The 16,897-nt window shown below is 40.5% G+C and overlaps 1 protein-coding gene across 1 annotated transcript in view; it reads right to left on the bottom strand.

The window, feature by feature from the left end:
* The window catches only part of CA13 (carbonic anhydrase 13), a 37,069-nt gene that overhangs the window by 6,143 nt on the left and 14,029 nt on the right, over positions 1–16,897 (bottom strand). The window contains exons 4-6 of the mRNA XM_008001000.3: positions 9,916–10,011; positions 8,660–8,722; positions 7,989–8,144 (exon numbers count right to left, since the gene is read on the bottom strand). Coding sequence (XP_007999191.1) covers positions 7,989–8,144; positions 8,660–8,722; positions 9,916–10,011 — 315 coding nt within the window. The remainder of the gene's footprint in view (positions 1–7,988; positions 8,145–8,659; positions 8,723–9,915; positions 10,012–16,897) is intronic.

The raw sequence follows: 16,897 nt of genomic DNA, 5'->3' as shown, positions 1-16,897 counted from the left end.
CTCCCTCCTCAGGCCCAGTCCCAAGGTGCAAGGCCACTTGCTCCAGCAGTGTGTGTCAGCAAGATAGCAGAAGCAGGAAGAGAGCTGGCCGGAAGACACACACCCCCTGAAGACCCAGAGGGAGGCCGTACGGGTACTATGCAGCGGTCACATCAGACTAGGACGCTTCCTGTTTACAGAGGACGATAGAGTCCCTGCCCCATCCTCACGTGGGGATGACACCATTTTAGGCCTCCCCCCGTCTGCACCCAGGCGCTCATTACAACATCGTGTTGCTCCACATCGCCTCGTGTTGTCTGTCTGTTGGCGCGCTCTCAGGGTTCAAACCGATACACAAGCCTTGCATCTAGTATCAGTACCCGCCCTACTGTCCATGGCAGCCCCTCCGAGCTGCCATGAGTGTTATCAGTCTTTCCACTACGGAGGAAAAATACAACAATCCTTTACTTACCATACTCATACAGAAAAATCCTGTTATGGAATCTTAATCGAGGAATATGTTGAATCAGGGAAAAGTTATTATAAAGTAAAAAATCTAGGAGTATCTGGCAGTCGTAATGGGACTACATGTCCAAAAGGTAAGCAGTGGCTTTGCTTCACCAAAATTGGACAATGGGGAGCAAACACTCAAGTGCTAGATGATATAAAGAGAGAACAGATTACAGCCAAACAAAAGCCAACAGCCCCCCTCCAAAATCACCCGTGGCATTTCCATCCCTTTATATAAAACTACAAGCAGACATATCCCATCCTAAGCCAGGAAAGAACCTGTTTGTAGATATAGGAGAATGCATCGCGCTTACCATGAATGTGTGCAATCGCTGGGTATGCGGGGGAGCCCATATGAGTGAACAGTGGCCACGGTATGGAATAGACTCTATTCCCCCTTACTTACTAGCATCCCAAAACTCCAGCCTCACTTTCACTCCTCAGGAATGCCCACAGTCCTGGACACTTCCAGTAACAGGGACGGTGTGCATATCCCGCAGGTGAAATAAAACCCATCACGCCATAGGTGAAAGCCCCTGTCACCAAACCCTAACAGTCAATGCCTCCACAGCAGAGTGGTAGCCGAAATTACCCCACGGAGCTTGGTCTCCTTCTAACTTAAGCTACCTCAATTATGTCTTGCCAAAAAAGGCCTGGTACTGAACCAACACCATTAACCCTATGCCGCATACCCCAGCCTAAGTGCACTATGGGACAATCCTATTAACACCAGCCTACAATAGATTGCCCCTGATGGATTCTTTTGGTTATGTGGAACCCAGGCATACTCATGGCTACCTTATCACTGGCAAGGTACTTGCTTCCTAGGCACAATTAAACCTGGATGCTTTTTTACCTCCAAAGCAGGCGGGCAACACCCTCGGAGTCCCTGTGTATGATAACCTAACCAGAGAAAAATGATCCTTGGAGGTAGGAGGGAGCCAAAGATGACAAGAGGACAAGTGGCCTCCACAACGGATCATCAAATATTGTGGCCCTGCCACTTGGGCTGAGGATGGTTCATGGGGTTATTGCACTCCCATATATATGCTAAATGGAACAATTAGACTACAAGCTGTTCTAGAGATAATCACTAACCAAACCACCTCAGCCCTAGAAATGCTCTCACAATAAAACCAAATGTGCATGGCAGTTTATCAAAACAGGCTAGCACTAAACTACTTATTAGCAGAAGAGGGTGGGATGTATGGTAAGTTTAATATCTATGATTGCTGTCTTAACATAGACAATCATGGAAAAGTGGTTCTAGAAATCGCTTCAAACATCAGAAAAGAAGCCCATGTATCAGTCCAAACCTGGAAGGGATGGGACCCAACAAACCTTCTAGGAGGGTGGTTCTCTAATTTAGGAGGACTTAAAACACTGATAGGGACAGTAATCTTCATCACTGGGAGCCTCCTGTTTCTCCCCTGTGTTATCCCACTAATAATAAAAGCCATTAAAACTCTTGTTGAAACTACAGTTAACCTCCAGGACAATCCAGACGATGCTCCTGCTATAATGACACGATGGATACCAACTCGTCTCTCAAGAATACCCCCGAATTAAGTTTTTCTTTTTCCAAGGTGCCCACGCCACCCCTATGTCACTCCTGAAGTAGTTATTGAGAAAGTCATCCCTTTTCCCTTTTCTATAACCAAACAGACAGGAATGAGATTCTCCCGGGAACCTGAAAGCTGGGCAGGGGGTGAATAACTCCTCCCTCCTCAGGCTGAGTCCCAAGGCACAAGGCCACTGACGCCAGCAGCATGCGTCAGCAAGATAGCAGAAGCAGGAAGAGAGCTGGCTGGAAGACACATATCCCCTGAAGACAGAGAGAGAGGCCGTCCGGGTACCACATAGCAGTTACATCAGACTGAGACACTTCCTGTTTACAGGAGACTATAAAACCCCCGCCTGCTCTGTCCTCACTTGGGACTGACACCATTTTAGGCCTCAGCCCGTCTGCACCCAGGCGCTCATTAAAACAACGTGTTGCTCCACACCGCCTCGTGTTGTCTGTTGGCCCACTCCCAGGGTTCGAACCGATAAAAGAGCCTTACATCCCCGGGTGCAGACGGGTTGAGGCCTATGGCTTCAGCCCCAAGTGAGGACGGGGCAGGGGTTTTATAGTCCTCTGTAAACAGGAAGTGTCCCAGTCTGACGTAACTGCTAGGTAGTACCCAGATGGCCTCCGTCTCGGTCTTCAGGGGGTATGTATCTTCCGGCCAGCTCTATTCCTGCTTCTGCTATCTTGCTGACGCAGGCTGCTGGTGCAAATGCCCTTGCACCTTGGGACCGGGCCTGAGGAGGTAGGAGTTATTCATTCCTTTAAACTTTCAGGCCCTCGGGAGAATCTTTCACTGGGATTACAGGGGTGAGCCATGCGCCCAGCCTGAGAAAGAGCTGTTATCCAGACTATATAAAGGACTCTTGCAAACAACTCAATGTAAAAATGGACAGATGATTTGAACAGATACTTAACAAAAGGAAATACATACATAGCCATTAAGCATATAAAAAATTTTCAAAATCAGTGGTCATTAGATAAATGCAAATTAAAATCACACATACCCACTAGAATACCTAAAGTTGGAAAAATTAACAATGCCAAATGCTTGCAGGGGTATGAAGCAACCAGAAATCTCATACAGTGCTGGTGGGAATTTAATATGACACAGCCACTTTAGAAAATAATATAGTAGTACTTTACTCAGCCGGGCACAGTGGCTCATGCCTGTAATCCCAGCACTTTGGGAGGCTGAGGCGGGCAAATCACTTGAGGTCAGGAGTTCGAGACCAGCCTGGCTAACATGTTGAAACCCTGTCTCTACTAAAAATACAAAAATTAGCTGGGTGTGGTGGTGAGTGCCTGTAATCACAGCTACTAAGGAGGCTGAGGCAGGAGAATTGCTTGAACCCGGGAGGTGGTGGTTGCAGTGAACCAAGATCACACCACTGTACTCCAGCCTGGGCAACAAAGTGAGACTCCTTCAGAAAAAAAAAAAAAAAAAAAAAGAAAAGAAAACAATATAATAGTACTTTACAAAATTAAACAAACATGACCTAGTAATTCCAGTCCTAGGTATTGACACAAGACACTTAAAAATGTGTGCACACAAAAGTGTGCAAATTACTCCTAATATCCATATATGGATTGCCATTATTCATAACGGCCAAAAATTAAAAGCAAACCAAATGTCCATCAACTGTGAAATATATTTTTAAAATATAATGTATCCATACCATGGAATATTACACAGCAATAAAAATTAATGAAATGGGTCAGGTACCATGGGTCACACGTATAATCCCAACACTTTGGGAGGCCAAGATGGGTAGATCCCTTGAGGCCAGGAGTTCAAGACCAGCCCGGCCAACATTGTGAAACCCCATCTCTACTAAAAATACAAAAATTGGCTGAGCGTGGAGGTGGGTGCCTGTAGTTCCAGCTACTCAGGAGGCTGAGACAGCAGAATCACTTGAACCTGGGAGGTGGAGGTTGCAGTGAGCCAGTATCACGCCACTCCACTCCAGCCTGGGCAACAGGGCCAGACTCTGTCTCTGGGAAAAAAATAAAATAAAATAAAATGGATGAATCTTAAAAAGATTATACCAGTAAAAGAATTCAAACACAAAAATCTACTGTATGACTCATTTAAGTAAAATTCTAGAAAAAGTAAAATTCTAGCGACAGCACATCAGTTGTTGCCTAGGACTATAGTGAAGAAGGTGAAGGACTGCAAGAGAGCACCAGAAAATTTTTGGCTGACATCTCTATCTTTTATTTATTTATTTTGAGATGGAGTCTTGCTCTGTCACCCAGGCTGGAGTGCAGCAGTGCAATCTGGGCTCACTGCAACCCTGCCTCCCGGGTTCAAGTGATTCTCCTGCCTCAGCCTCCTGAGTAGCTGGGATTATAGGCGTACACCACCACATGTGGCTAATTTTTGTATTTTTAGTAGAGACAGGGTTTTACCATGTTGACCAGGCTGGTCTCGAACTCCAGACCTTAGGAGATTCACCCGCCTTGGCCTCCCAAAATGCTAGGATTAGAGGTGTGAGCCACAGTGGTGGTTGAGAACTACATCTTGATTGCAGTAGTTATAGCATGTCTATATACAGTTACCAAAATCAGCAACCACACACTTAAAATTCATGAGTTTCACTGCATGCAAATAATATCATAATAAAAAAGGATTATTTTTCTTTAAAAGGAGAGTAGAAACAAAGCTAAGTATTTTGCATATTGAATTTCAGCTAAGTAACCCAATGTTGATGATTTAAGATAACCCAAAGAGACTTGGCAAGAGAAGTTGGCCCTCCAGAGAAAATGACAGATTTGTCTTCAAAAGGATCAGAAAATAGTACATTTATCTGCTCACTGGCATGGCAGTTAAGAATTTAGTCCTCAATGAGTGACTCTGAGAGAGAAAAATGGACTTAAATCAAGAAAAAGAAAATGAAAAACATCTGATTTGCCCCTTAGGTCAAACTGTGACTTGACAGGAAACTGTGGAGAAAACCCTAGGAAAAAATCCAGACAACACTATACTTAGTATTCATATCTCCTTGGGCATTTCTTGATTGTGACAGTGTCTCAGACTTACCTTGTTTTTGATGACCTTGGCAGTTTTAATGACCTTGAGAATACTGACTATTTTATAGAATGTCCCCTGACTGGATTTTGCCTGATATTTTTTCATGGTTAGACTGGGACTGAATTTTTTTTCTTTTGCTTTATTCTTTAACTTTTAAAACCACCACAATATCAGATTTTAATAAATTGAATTGTTACTCAAATAACTTTCTCAATTTGGTTAAAAACTAAAATATGTGAAAGTGTTCCTACTAGAGGAGATTTAAGTGAATGCTCCAAAGTGAATTAACAATCACTTCAGAGCTCTAAAACACAGCTATTATTTTATATACTGTTCTGCATAAAAACCACATTAATAATAGTAATCCATTGAGCCTCAAATAAGACAAAGTAGTGAATCCACAGCTAGGCAGTCATAATTTCTAAACTTGCAGGTAGATATTTTTAATAAGGTTAACTTTATTATTTTTAAGGAACTAAACTATATATTTTGATATATTCTCCTCCAGATCACTGGTGGATTGAAAGCAAAAAATTAAACAAAAAGTTATTTTCCAAGTGGCTTTAAGAAATAACAGTGTCCTTGAAATATGATGGAAAACATGATTCCCTTATTAATCACCTTGATGTTATAGTTTATTCATTCTTAATATCATTCAGTTCAAATTTAATAAAGAAATATAAAAGTAAACCATTTAGCATGTGACAGGGAGAAAAATGAATTCCCTTATTAAGGACTCTGAATCAGTAACAGGTCATTTTTCTCATGATACAATGATAGAAAAATTCACAGGAGTTTTCATATCAGTCAAGCTCTGGATTTCTACACAGACCTTTGTAAAATGTTTTAAAAAGTATACACACTAGGTTATTATTTGCCTTTAATCCTAAAAACAAGGTCAACAAGGAGAAACACCCAACAGAAAAAAGGATGTGTTCAATGCTCCAAGGGGAAATGCTGCCTGAAATAATCTCGGTAAAGGTGGGCCAGCTCTGGTATCATTAGGAGGAAAAATAAAGAGGTAGGCAGGTGGGCAAGCCCAGTACATGTGTACTTTATTAGCTGCAAAAATTACTAGACTATCACGCCTGTAATCCCAGCACTTTGGGAGGCTGAGGTGGGCAGATCATGAGGTCAGGAGATCGAGACCATCCTGGCTAACATGATGAAACCCCGTCTCTACTTAAAATACAAAAAATTAGCCAGGCGCGGTGGTGGGCGCCTGTAGTCCCAGCTACTCGGGAGGCTGAGGCAGGAGAATGTCGTGAACCCAGGAGGCGGAGCTTGCAGTGAGCCGAGATCGCACCACTGCACTCCAGCCTGGGCAACAGAGCGAGACTCTGTTTCAAAAAAAAAAAAAAAATTACTAGACTATGTTCATGGTAAGATATTGCACCTAATTCAAAAAGAACAACAAAAACAAAATGAACGAAGAAGCACAGCATCCAAGAACACACAGCATCCACCCATCAGATTGGCCAGCCCCCTGGTTCAGCGCTCCAAGCACAGTTTTTGAACATTAAAGACTGGATATCCTGACTGGGCGCAGTGGCTCATGCCTGTAATCCTAGCACTTCGGGAGGCCGAAGCAGAAGGATCATTTGAGGCCAGAAGTGGATCACTTCAAGACCAGCCAGGGAAATAACGCAAGATCCTGTCTACACAAACTTTTTCAAAATAATAAGCCAGTCATGGTGGCGTGCCACTGTAGTTCCAGCTACATGGGAGGCTGAGGCAGGAAGATGAATGGCTTGAGCCCAGGAGTTCAAGGTTGGGGTGAGGTATGGTTGCATCCACTCCACACCAGCCTGGTTGACAAACTGGATATCCTGAGTCTGGCAGACTCTTGGCCTACAGGGGAAGCTCCATAAGCATTTAACAGAAGAATGAGTGACTAGATGTCTACACAAAAAGAGCCTCCCCACAGCCTCTCTACAAATGCTTTAAGCATTAAGCCCCTCAGACAGCCCAACAAAAGTTTTTGTCAACAAATGCCAAAAGATCAACAATTTCTCCTCTCCCTCTCACTCCCCTCCCCTTTCTCTCTCTTTTCTCTTCTTACAGTATAGTAAGAACACTTAAATGAGATCTACCCTCTTAACAAAAGAAATTTTTTTGAGACAAAAGTCTTGCTCTGGAATGCAGCGGCATGATCCTGATTCACTGCAGCATCTGCCTCTTGGGTTCAAGCAATCCTCCCACCTCAACCCCTCGAGTAGCTGGGACTACAGGCACGCACCACCACACCTGGCTAATTTTTGTATTTTTTGTAGAGACAGGGTTTTACCATGTTGCCCAGGCTGGTCTCAAACTCCAGGGCTCAAGGGATCCACCCGTCTCAGCCTCCCAAAGTGCTGAGATTACAGGCAGGATCCACTGTGCCCAGCCTACCCACTTAACTAGTTTTTAAGTGTACAAAACAACAATTTCTTACACTTAGCAGGCACACATTTCTTAAGGCACTGCACAAATCACTGTCCTCAAGTTTCACTTGGAAATTTGTAGAAGCAGGTGTGGAGACTCAGGTCAGAAAGAAAAATGTCACCTTCTATAAGTAGCCTGTCTCTGATTTTTTTGTTTGTATCTCAGCCTGTTTATATCCCCATATCAAACAGCAACAAAACAAAAGCAAATGATTATAGTGCTCAAAATGATGCTTCACTTTCATCAGTGTCGCTATGCACATTTCTAAGAAGTGGCAAATAAATCGTCTAATCACAGAAGGTCAAATATGAAAGGCACACAGATCTCATCTAGCCCAATCACCCATCTGATGAATAAAGAGAAAACACAGACTTCAAAACACAGCAGAAATTAAGGGCAGGGTTAAAAAAAAAAAAAAAAAAAAGCCCACTTTCCTCTGAGGGAATCAGTATCAACCTGGAAGAGATTATGTACCTGTTGAGAGCTGACGTTTATTGGTTGCTTTAAAACAATCCATATGACACTCTCAAGAAGAGGTGGAACTGTAAGAGAACCAGGATATGTCCAGTAGTCCCAGGATGGTGGAAGCAGAGATAATGGGTCAAAATTTGTGAATCGAGTTTGTTTACCCTGGGGGAACAAAAAGAATTCCCACAAATTACAATGGGATAGCTTTACACAGACCTCAAAAAACATACATCCATGCACATCCATTATAATTCCGTAAATAGAGAATATCTGCATCCAGAGTTATCTAATATCTTCTTTTAGTATCTTTTAAAAAGCATCTATCTTCATCTTAAAAATTTTAGATAAAGTAACATATCATATAGATTTATTTAAGAAGCATAAGGTTTGTTTTAATATAAGTGGTCCCTTAAATGTGTTACAATTAAAGGCTTACTCTGTAATATAATACCAGAGACGAATTATGCATAAGTATATGTATTCATTTTGATTTTAGGTAATTTAAGACCTTTACATTCAAAAGATAAGTGATAATAGGTTACTTCTGCTTTTTTTTCATCAAGTATGTTGCAAACTTCAAAGCAGGCAGCATATGTCTAAGTCTTTAAAGGAAGATAAGAAAATGTGGGAGAGAACAAAAAATACGTTAATTATTAACAAATAGTAATTAATTTTACCTTTTCTTTAATGGAATCCAAAATGTCAGTAATCTTTTGCAGTTGGGAATTAGGTTCACCAATCTAAAAACATGAAATTTCAAAAGAAATGGTTACTGTAGCAGATCAAATCTGAATCACTCAATTTCAGCCACTATTTTAAAATTATTTTTTAAAAAACCTCAGCCAGCACAGAACATACAGTGATTGTTCTATAACAAAGCTTCTCTTTTACCTGCCGGTCTTATCATGCCAGAAGGATCTAAACAAGATAATATTACAGGGTTCCTGTACTGAACTTGCAGCTTAGTCCCAAAACTAATAGTAACAGCTTAATATTTGTTAAGTTTTATCGGTGTTTAAGATGTAGGTTAACTTGAGAGAAACTTTGCATAAGACAGTCTAACAAATAACCTGCACTACCTAGCTAGATGTGACAGTCAGCCCCTCAATTCAAACGGACAATGGTGGCATCAAAATCCTAGATGCGAACATCTCACATTTGCAGCCTAAAATGATTTGAGGTCCCAAATCAAGAGAATATATCATCATAAGCAAACTCATCATAAATTATAGATTCATAAAGGATCATCTTTTCATTATTGCAGGTGTTCTGAATCTACCTGAAGGTTTTAAAGCACCTGGATCCTGCCGCAACCACCCCTACTTGGTGTCCAAAGGCAAGGAACTGTTGCCATCCATGGTATTCACTGTTCATGAGTTACAACACATGGAGAGTATGGGGTGTGACAAAGAGGCACGCCTACAAGAATGTGGAGGCAGAGGGAGGTGAGAAGCCCAACCTGTTCCCAGGTATGATGACAATAATTGTCTAACCACATGTGAATATTAGATTAAAGGAAATACAATACATTTTTTTAAAAAAACCAGCAAGCACATTGGGACAATATGTCATTGTGGTGAGACCAGTGTTTGAAGAATCAGGAGCTTGAACTTTATTCTGTCCTAAATAGTATACAATTAGGAAGAGCCCAGAATAAATGTTTTCTTCCAGTATCTCAGTTGTTATTTCTGCTGCTATTCTTGATGTTGATGCTGCTATTGTTATTCACATAAAAATGATCAACGGACAATAAGAAGACTTATAAGATAATGCTCCTAAATGAATATATAATTTTTAAGTATTCATTGCAAAAGGAAAATGCTACACCTAAATTGAGTTTACTATTAAACAAGACGGTTAAATGTCTACTTCGTGACTGAAGCTCTTTCTTCAACAAGGCTGATCATTTAAAATGAAATCAGTAGATTTTCACCTGTAAAAACACTCCCAAGACAGCCAGTCCATCTGGTTCATGAGCTGCCTCAACAAAGCTGGGGTATTTGTCTGAATTCCAGTGAACAACATGGAGCTGAAAGGGAGATACACAGCATAGTAGGAATGTTTTGTTAGACATCCTGAAAAACATAAATGCAAATAAAACATTTACAAATTTTCTGGTGCTGTACACTTATGTTTAATGTATTTACCACAAGAATCTTGGACAGAATCCTCTTATTTATTTTTGTCCAAAAGTGAAAGTTCATGCAGTGAAGGATCATGGTAACTTAACTGGCCTGTGGTGCACTATATTAAAGACTATATAGAATGCCTCGAGCATCCTAGCTGGATATATATAGTAGTGTATGACTATAGTCCCAGCTACTCGGGAGCCTGAGGCAGGAGAATTGCTTTAACCCAGGAGGTGGATGTTGCAGTGAGCCGAGATTGTGCCACTGCACTCCAGCCTGAGTGACAGAGCAAGACTTCATCTCAGAAAAAAAAAAAAAAAAAAGCTTTGAACATCCTTCACAGCCCCTCCAGCCCTAACAAACTCCAGTCATTGCTCCCAAGTAACTGGAGGCTCCTCCATGTCTTCCACAGATGAGACTGCAATGGAGCAGCCTCAGATCAGATCCCGGCTGGCAGTAAAGTCCATGGAAGGGGCCCGAGCTCACAGGTAGGTGGAGAAGTCAACCTCCTACACAGTAGGTTTTCCAGGACAATCCCGCTACCAAGAACAGTGAGGCTGTTTTTAAAACTGACCAGTTAAATGTTTACTACCTGTCATTTTAACACTTTTTATGGCTTGAAAACACAAAGTCTCCTTATGAGTAATCGTGTTAAGTAGCATTCAAACTTTGTTATTATTAAGAGCATTTTTAATTGGCAAATCATAAGTGTTACATTTATGGGGCACAATGTAATGTTTTAATATGTGTATAAATGTGGAATGATTAAGTCAAACTGATTAACATATTTGTCATCTCACACATAAAAATGCTTATCATTTTGATACACTTACCATATTCTATGAATATGTTTAGATACTTTGCTGAAAGCAAGTTTCAATGAGGGAAAAAGAGGTAGAAAATGGGAGGGTAGCTGGTGCTACTAAGGAGGGGGATAAATAGACAAGGGGGAAGGGAAGGAGGTGGAGGGCCTGGAACTCTGGAAAGCACACTTCACCCACCTCACAACTCGACTCATATGCAAGCAGCCTCATGCAACACCTAAAGGTATCCTAAACGTTTCACCATTGCAAGCAATACGGTATCTCGAACACACCCACAAGTGTGAAGGATTTCAGAATAACGATAAAGGAGAAAATCACTTTTGGGGAGTCTTCCCCAAAAGGACAAACTGAGACAGAAGTCAAAGGGCAATGCAACATGCCCAAAAGATTTAGCTACAATCATAAATGGTGATCAAGCCATGGTGTCCAAGGACCTGATAGGAGGGACTGACTTCAGACAAGATCTCCTTCTAATGAATCCCTTTTGTTTATCAGGAAGAAAATACTTTTGTGAGTCTTCATGCCCAAATCATCTTTCTAGCTGACTGTTACAGAGAGGATTTAGCATTTTCAAATACATCTTTATCCCATCCTTCAAATATAACTCTATGTCTTACAGGCAATTTATAGGAGATAATTTCTGAATAGATAACAATTATCATAAACAGTCAACTGTAAAACTATAAAACAGTGTACCATCCACAAACAATCAAGGAAGACTGTGTGATATCAGGCAAGTAATATAAAAGTGAATTCCTATAGTGCCATGTTGCAAGTTGGTGTGAGATAGTTGGGGGAGGAAAGAAACCTGAAAACACTGGGTGATGAAACAGAATTCATTTGGCTCACATGAGACAGATGACATTCACTGTCACGGAAGGGCTGATAAGGATGTTAAAATTGTTTTAAGTGGCTCCGTGCCAATGCACCAGTTCTCTTAGTAAGAGATGAGACCAAAGAGAGGAAGATATAGAATGACTTCTTTAGGGTCACAACCAGAACTGATTAAAATATGAATGTGTAATTAAAGAGAGATAAATGGACATATATATATATCCTACATATAACCATCCTTCTGCTAGCTAAAAATACAACCATTTAAACTATGATGGGAAACTAGGCCAAGAAAATCTTTTTCTTTCTCTCCTACACACCTTACTTAACTGGCAGCAATAACTTCACAGAGAAACTGATACCACTTCTATTAGCATTTATATTTGAATTAAAACATAAAAAAAAATAGCAAACTCACATTTCCTGACTAACATTGACAACAGCAGTGATTTGATCTGAATGACAAGAAATTGTAGCCACTACAAAAATGAAAATTAGATTCTTCCCTACTGGCAGCTAATTTCTAGATAATAATATTAAAATTTAGCAGTTTCAAACGCATATTAGTGGTATGCAAAATATACTGCCAAATACTATGCCAAAAATCCATGATGAATGTTGAAATCAGTTTTATTATTAGCTACATATTTAAAATGCTTGCTATATATTCTGCCTAAACTTTCATTAGACAAAGTTCCAAACACAGAATGGACAATTAGCCTAGTTTTGCAGATGTCTAACTTTTGGGATAAAATGTTTCTTGATTTAGATCACTTTAATCTCTCTGTAATATCACAAACCACCATATTAGGCCTAAATTAAAGTTATATATGTTGCAACTTTAAATGTCTTTTTTCTTTCTTTCACTTCTTCTTTTTACTTACAAGGGAACATAACTTGATGATGGTCATGAACTTAGTACAAAAGTGGCTGGAAAAACTGATCAACTCCTTGGAATCACGGAGCTGAGCACAAAAGGGTTCTTTTGAACGTGAAACCAAATGCAAGGACTCCCAAATGCCCCCATCTCCAGCCTTGACCTCTTCTTAAACTCGAAGTTTTTATCCAACAGCCTACTTGAACATGAGCCTAGAATGCCTAACAAGCATCTCAAACTTAACCTGTCTAAAACAGAGAGTGAATTCCTCTCTGCATCCTGCTCCTTTCCAGACTTGCACATTTCAGTAAATGGCACCACCAGCCTCCGATATGCTTACACCGAAACCTTAAGAGTGTTTCTAAACTCCTCTTTTTCCTTCCTTCAATCATGACATCCTTTTCATCAGCAAACCCTATTGACTTTATCTCCCAAAATCAGATTTGTCCAGCTCTCTTCGTCTCCACCACCCCCATAGTCCAATTTACTGTCACTGCTCACTTGAATGACTTCCATAACCTTCTAGTTCTTCTCCCTACTTCAAAATTTGCCTGACAACAGCCTCCTCTCCACCCAGCAGCTAGTTATATTTTGTAAAATATAAAGCAGAACATGTCATTCCCCTGATCAAAACCTTCCATTGTCTTCTTCCCATTGCATTACAGATAAACTTCAGACTGCTTACCATGCCCAACGGCACCTGATATGGCATGGTCCCTGCCTGCCTCTCTGGGACAGAGCCCATAACTGTTCCTTTCTCATTAATTCCAATCCTATAGGCCAATGGCTTTCTCCTGTTGAACATGCCAGCCACACTCCTGCCTTAGAGCACTTGTGCTTGCTGCTCCCACTTCCTGGAAAGCTCTCACTAGATTTTTCTCACAGTGCTTTCTTCTTATCATTCAGTCTCAATTCATTATCACCTCAAAGAGGCTTTTCCTAAGCCCTCAGCCACTCTACCAGATCACACAGTATTGTTCCCATCAAAGAACTTACCATGCACCATTTATTTGTTTATTGTCTACCTCTCCCACTCCACCAACCCTGAGGTTTGACCCAGACTTTCTCTATCTGCATTTCCTGTCTCAATCCAGAAACATGGATCCTGCCCTTCCTCACTCTCAAACCCACCAATCAACAAATCCCACTAAAGCTGCCACTGCCAGCCAGCTTCCACCTGCACTCTCATTTATTGCTGGGAACTTTCCCCAAAAGTTTCCTCCAAAGCTCCCCTTAGCCACTCCTGCTTCCATCCAATGTATTCTCAAACAATAGTTGTGAATTATTTTTGAAATGCAAATATCACCACTTCCCCATTCAAAGCCATTCAGTGGCTTCCCATTGCGCTCAGAATCACCTTCATAATCCTTACCAGGACTTACCTCAGTTAGATCGGGCCTTTCCCAGCCTCTCCAACTTTGCCTCTGACAACTCTCCCCTTCATTCTCCATGCTCTAACTACACTGTTGAAAGCCATACTGTTTTTCAAATGTGTAAGCCTCCTTCCCAACCCACATCCTCACACAAGATTTTATGCAAAACCACTGCTATCTCCCCAGTTGACCTGGTTCCCTCCCCTTCATCCATCCATCCACCTGATTTACCTTAAAACAGATGCCCATCCCATAGGGCAGCATTTTCTGACTTCAAATATGTGTAAGGCTGCACTCCCTTCAGGGTAAGCATCAGTAAGCTGTGTAAAGATTAGGAGCGGGTTTGATTCTCAAAGAATTCTTACTGAGTGAAAGAATGAATGAATATATAAGCCAATGAAATAAGAAATAGCCTTGAATGCATATTAAAGAACAGTATACAATTCCAAGGGTGGGTGCAATGGCTCAGGCCTGTAATGCCAGCACTTTGGGAGGCCAAGGAGGGAGGATTGCTTGAGCCCAGGAGTTTCAGACCAGCCTGGGCAAGATGTCCAGACTCTGTCTCTACAAAAAATAAAAAATAATTAGCCAGATGTGGTGGTGCCCACCTGTGGTCCCAGTTGCTCCGGAGGCTAAGGTGAGAGGATCCCTTGAACCCAGGAGGTCAAAGCTACAGTGAGCTATGTTTGTACCATGGCATTCTAGCCTGGGCAACAGATCGAGAGCCTATCTCAAAGAAAAAGAAAGAAAGAAAAAAGAAAATCTATTCCAAGTTTTATTCACAAAGCTTTATCTTTAAATGCTGGTGTTGGTCATAGTTTTTTTGTTAGATTCTCTCATTTAAAAAAAAAAAATACTGGCTGGGCGCGGTGGTTCATGCCTGTAATCCCAGCACTTTGGGAGTCTGAGGCAGACAGATCACCTGAGGTCAGGAGTTCGAGACCAGCCTGACCAAAATGGAGAAACCCTGTCTCTAGTAAAAATACAAAATTAGTCAGGCATGGTGGTGCATGCCTGTAATCCCAGCTACTCAGGAGGCTGAGGCAGGAGAAGCACTTGAACCCAGGAGGCGGAGGTTGTAGTGAGCTGAGATCATACCATTGTACTCTAGCCTGGGCAACAAGAGCAAAACTCTGTCTCAAAAAAAAAAAAAAAAAAAAAAAAAATACTGTTTAAAGCATGCATAAAAATGTATGTCTTAAAATACACTTAAAAATTCCTAGATGCTTCCGATTTGTATAATATTTATCTGGAGGCCTCATACTTAGGTGTCTTAACATGAATTGAGTCTCCAAGGTCTCCATGTGAAACAAAAGAAGGGAAAAGAATTATCTGTAATGTTGTAAGTTGTACCTAAGTTTTTGAATAAGTGAAATTTGCATTACAAATTTTTTCCATTCATAAACACATAAATGAACCAAAGGTTTTGGTCCTTTCCTTCACTGATTTGCTTTAAATAAATAAATAAATAAATAAATAAATAAATAAATAAATAATGATTTATTGCAGAACAACAACAACAAAAAGTCTTTATCTACAAAAATGGCCCTTGATCTGCAGGTAAGGACTCTGAGCCTCTGACATATGTCAGGAGGACCCTTTTCAGGAAACTACTTGCCAGCTGGCAGAAAACCTAAGCCTCTCTGAGTATGTAGTACTTTCAAGTTTATTAAAGTACAAGGTGTAACCACACAAAGCATTTTGACCAATTTTCCTGAGTTGCTAAGGAAAATGAGAGACCAGTGATCCAAAGCAGCCAGTAATTAGTCCCGAGGGTGCTTTGGACATTTAGTACAACATGTCATATTCAGAACATAAAACTTTAGAAAGAAAACATGAAAACTATTTGGTAAATGATCCAAATTGAGACACCATACAAATTCAGGAGTCCCACTTTCTACCTTCTTGATATAGTTTGTCCATCATCATAAAAATCTTCGTATGTACTTTTTATTTCTCTACCCTGAGGACAGAGCAGGTTCCATACCCTAAAGCTACTTGGCCTCAAACACAAGTGATTTAGTGGCAACGCAAACGTTTTGGATGATAAACTTAAAAGGGCAGAGGTACATGTCAATGGAAGAGTGAAACTGGAAAAAAGTTCGATTGTCGGATTTCTCTGAACAGAAGGGCTATACGGGGCATCTAAACTCTACAGCTCAGTAACCATGAGAACGTGAAGAAAAACTGCACTTGCCTGAGAACTTAGCTCTGTCTTGCCTAGGCGACTCAGAAACCAAATTATTTTCACGTGAATAGTATTGATTGAGTCATATAATTCATTTTCATCTCATGGTGAAGTTGGGTGTTAGTAATATTTAATCATATTAAATCTGAAGCTTATTATGCTTTGTTCTTTAACCAGAGGATTAAAAAAAGTAGAGTATTTTTTTTAATCCAGATCCTGCACAGAGTATTATTACTGAATATAATTATAAGGAAAAAGGAGTAGAAACAACTCAATAAATGCTTTATTGTGTTATGATTTACGAATAAGCTGAATAATTAACTGATTTTTATTTTATACCTATAAATATAGAGATAAAGTAGAGTTCAGAAGAGTTTGTCTTTTTTTTTTTCTTCAGTGAGACTTTGCCATTTACCTATTTAAATATTACCTATTTAATGTGGTCTTTACATATTAGTGGATATTTGTATCTGGATGAAACATGACCACATTTGGACATAAGACAAACGCTTCTCTCTGTCCTCACTGGCCTCTCAGTAGATAGAAACAATTTGTAATTTGATATCAGACAGATCTAGATTTAAACCTGTCTCAATGCTTCCTAGCTGGATAAATTACTTAATCTCTCCAGCAGCCAGTTTACTCATTTCTAAAATGGGAACATATAACCCTAAGCTCTCAGGGTTGGTT

Source organism: Chlorocebus sabaeus, chromosome 8 (genome assembly GCF_047675955.1).
Source record: "Chlorocebus sabaeus isolate Y175 chromosome 8, mChlSab1.0.hap1, whole genome shotgun sequence".
NCBI lineage: Eukaryota > Metazoa > Chordata > Mammalia > Primates > Cercopithecidae > Chlorocebus > Chlorocebus sabaeus.
Note: the sequence above shows the minus strand (reverse complement) of the source record. Positions and strands in the feature narration are given on the sequence as shown.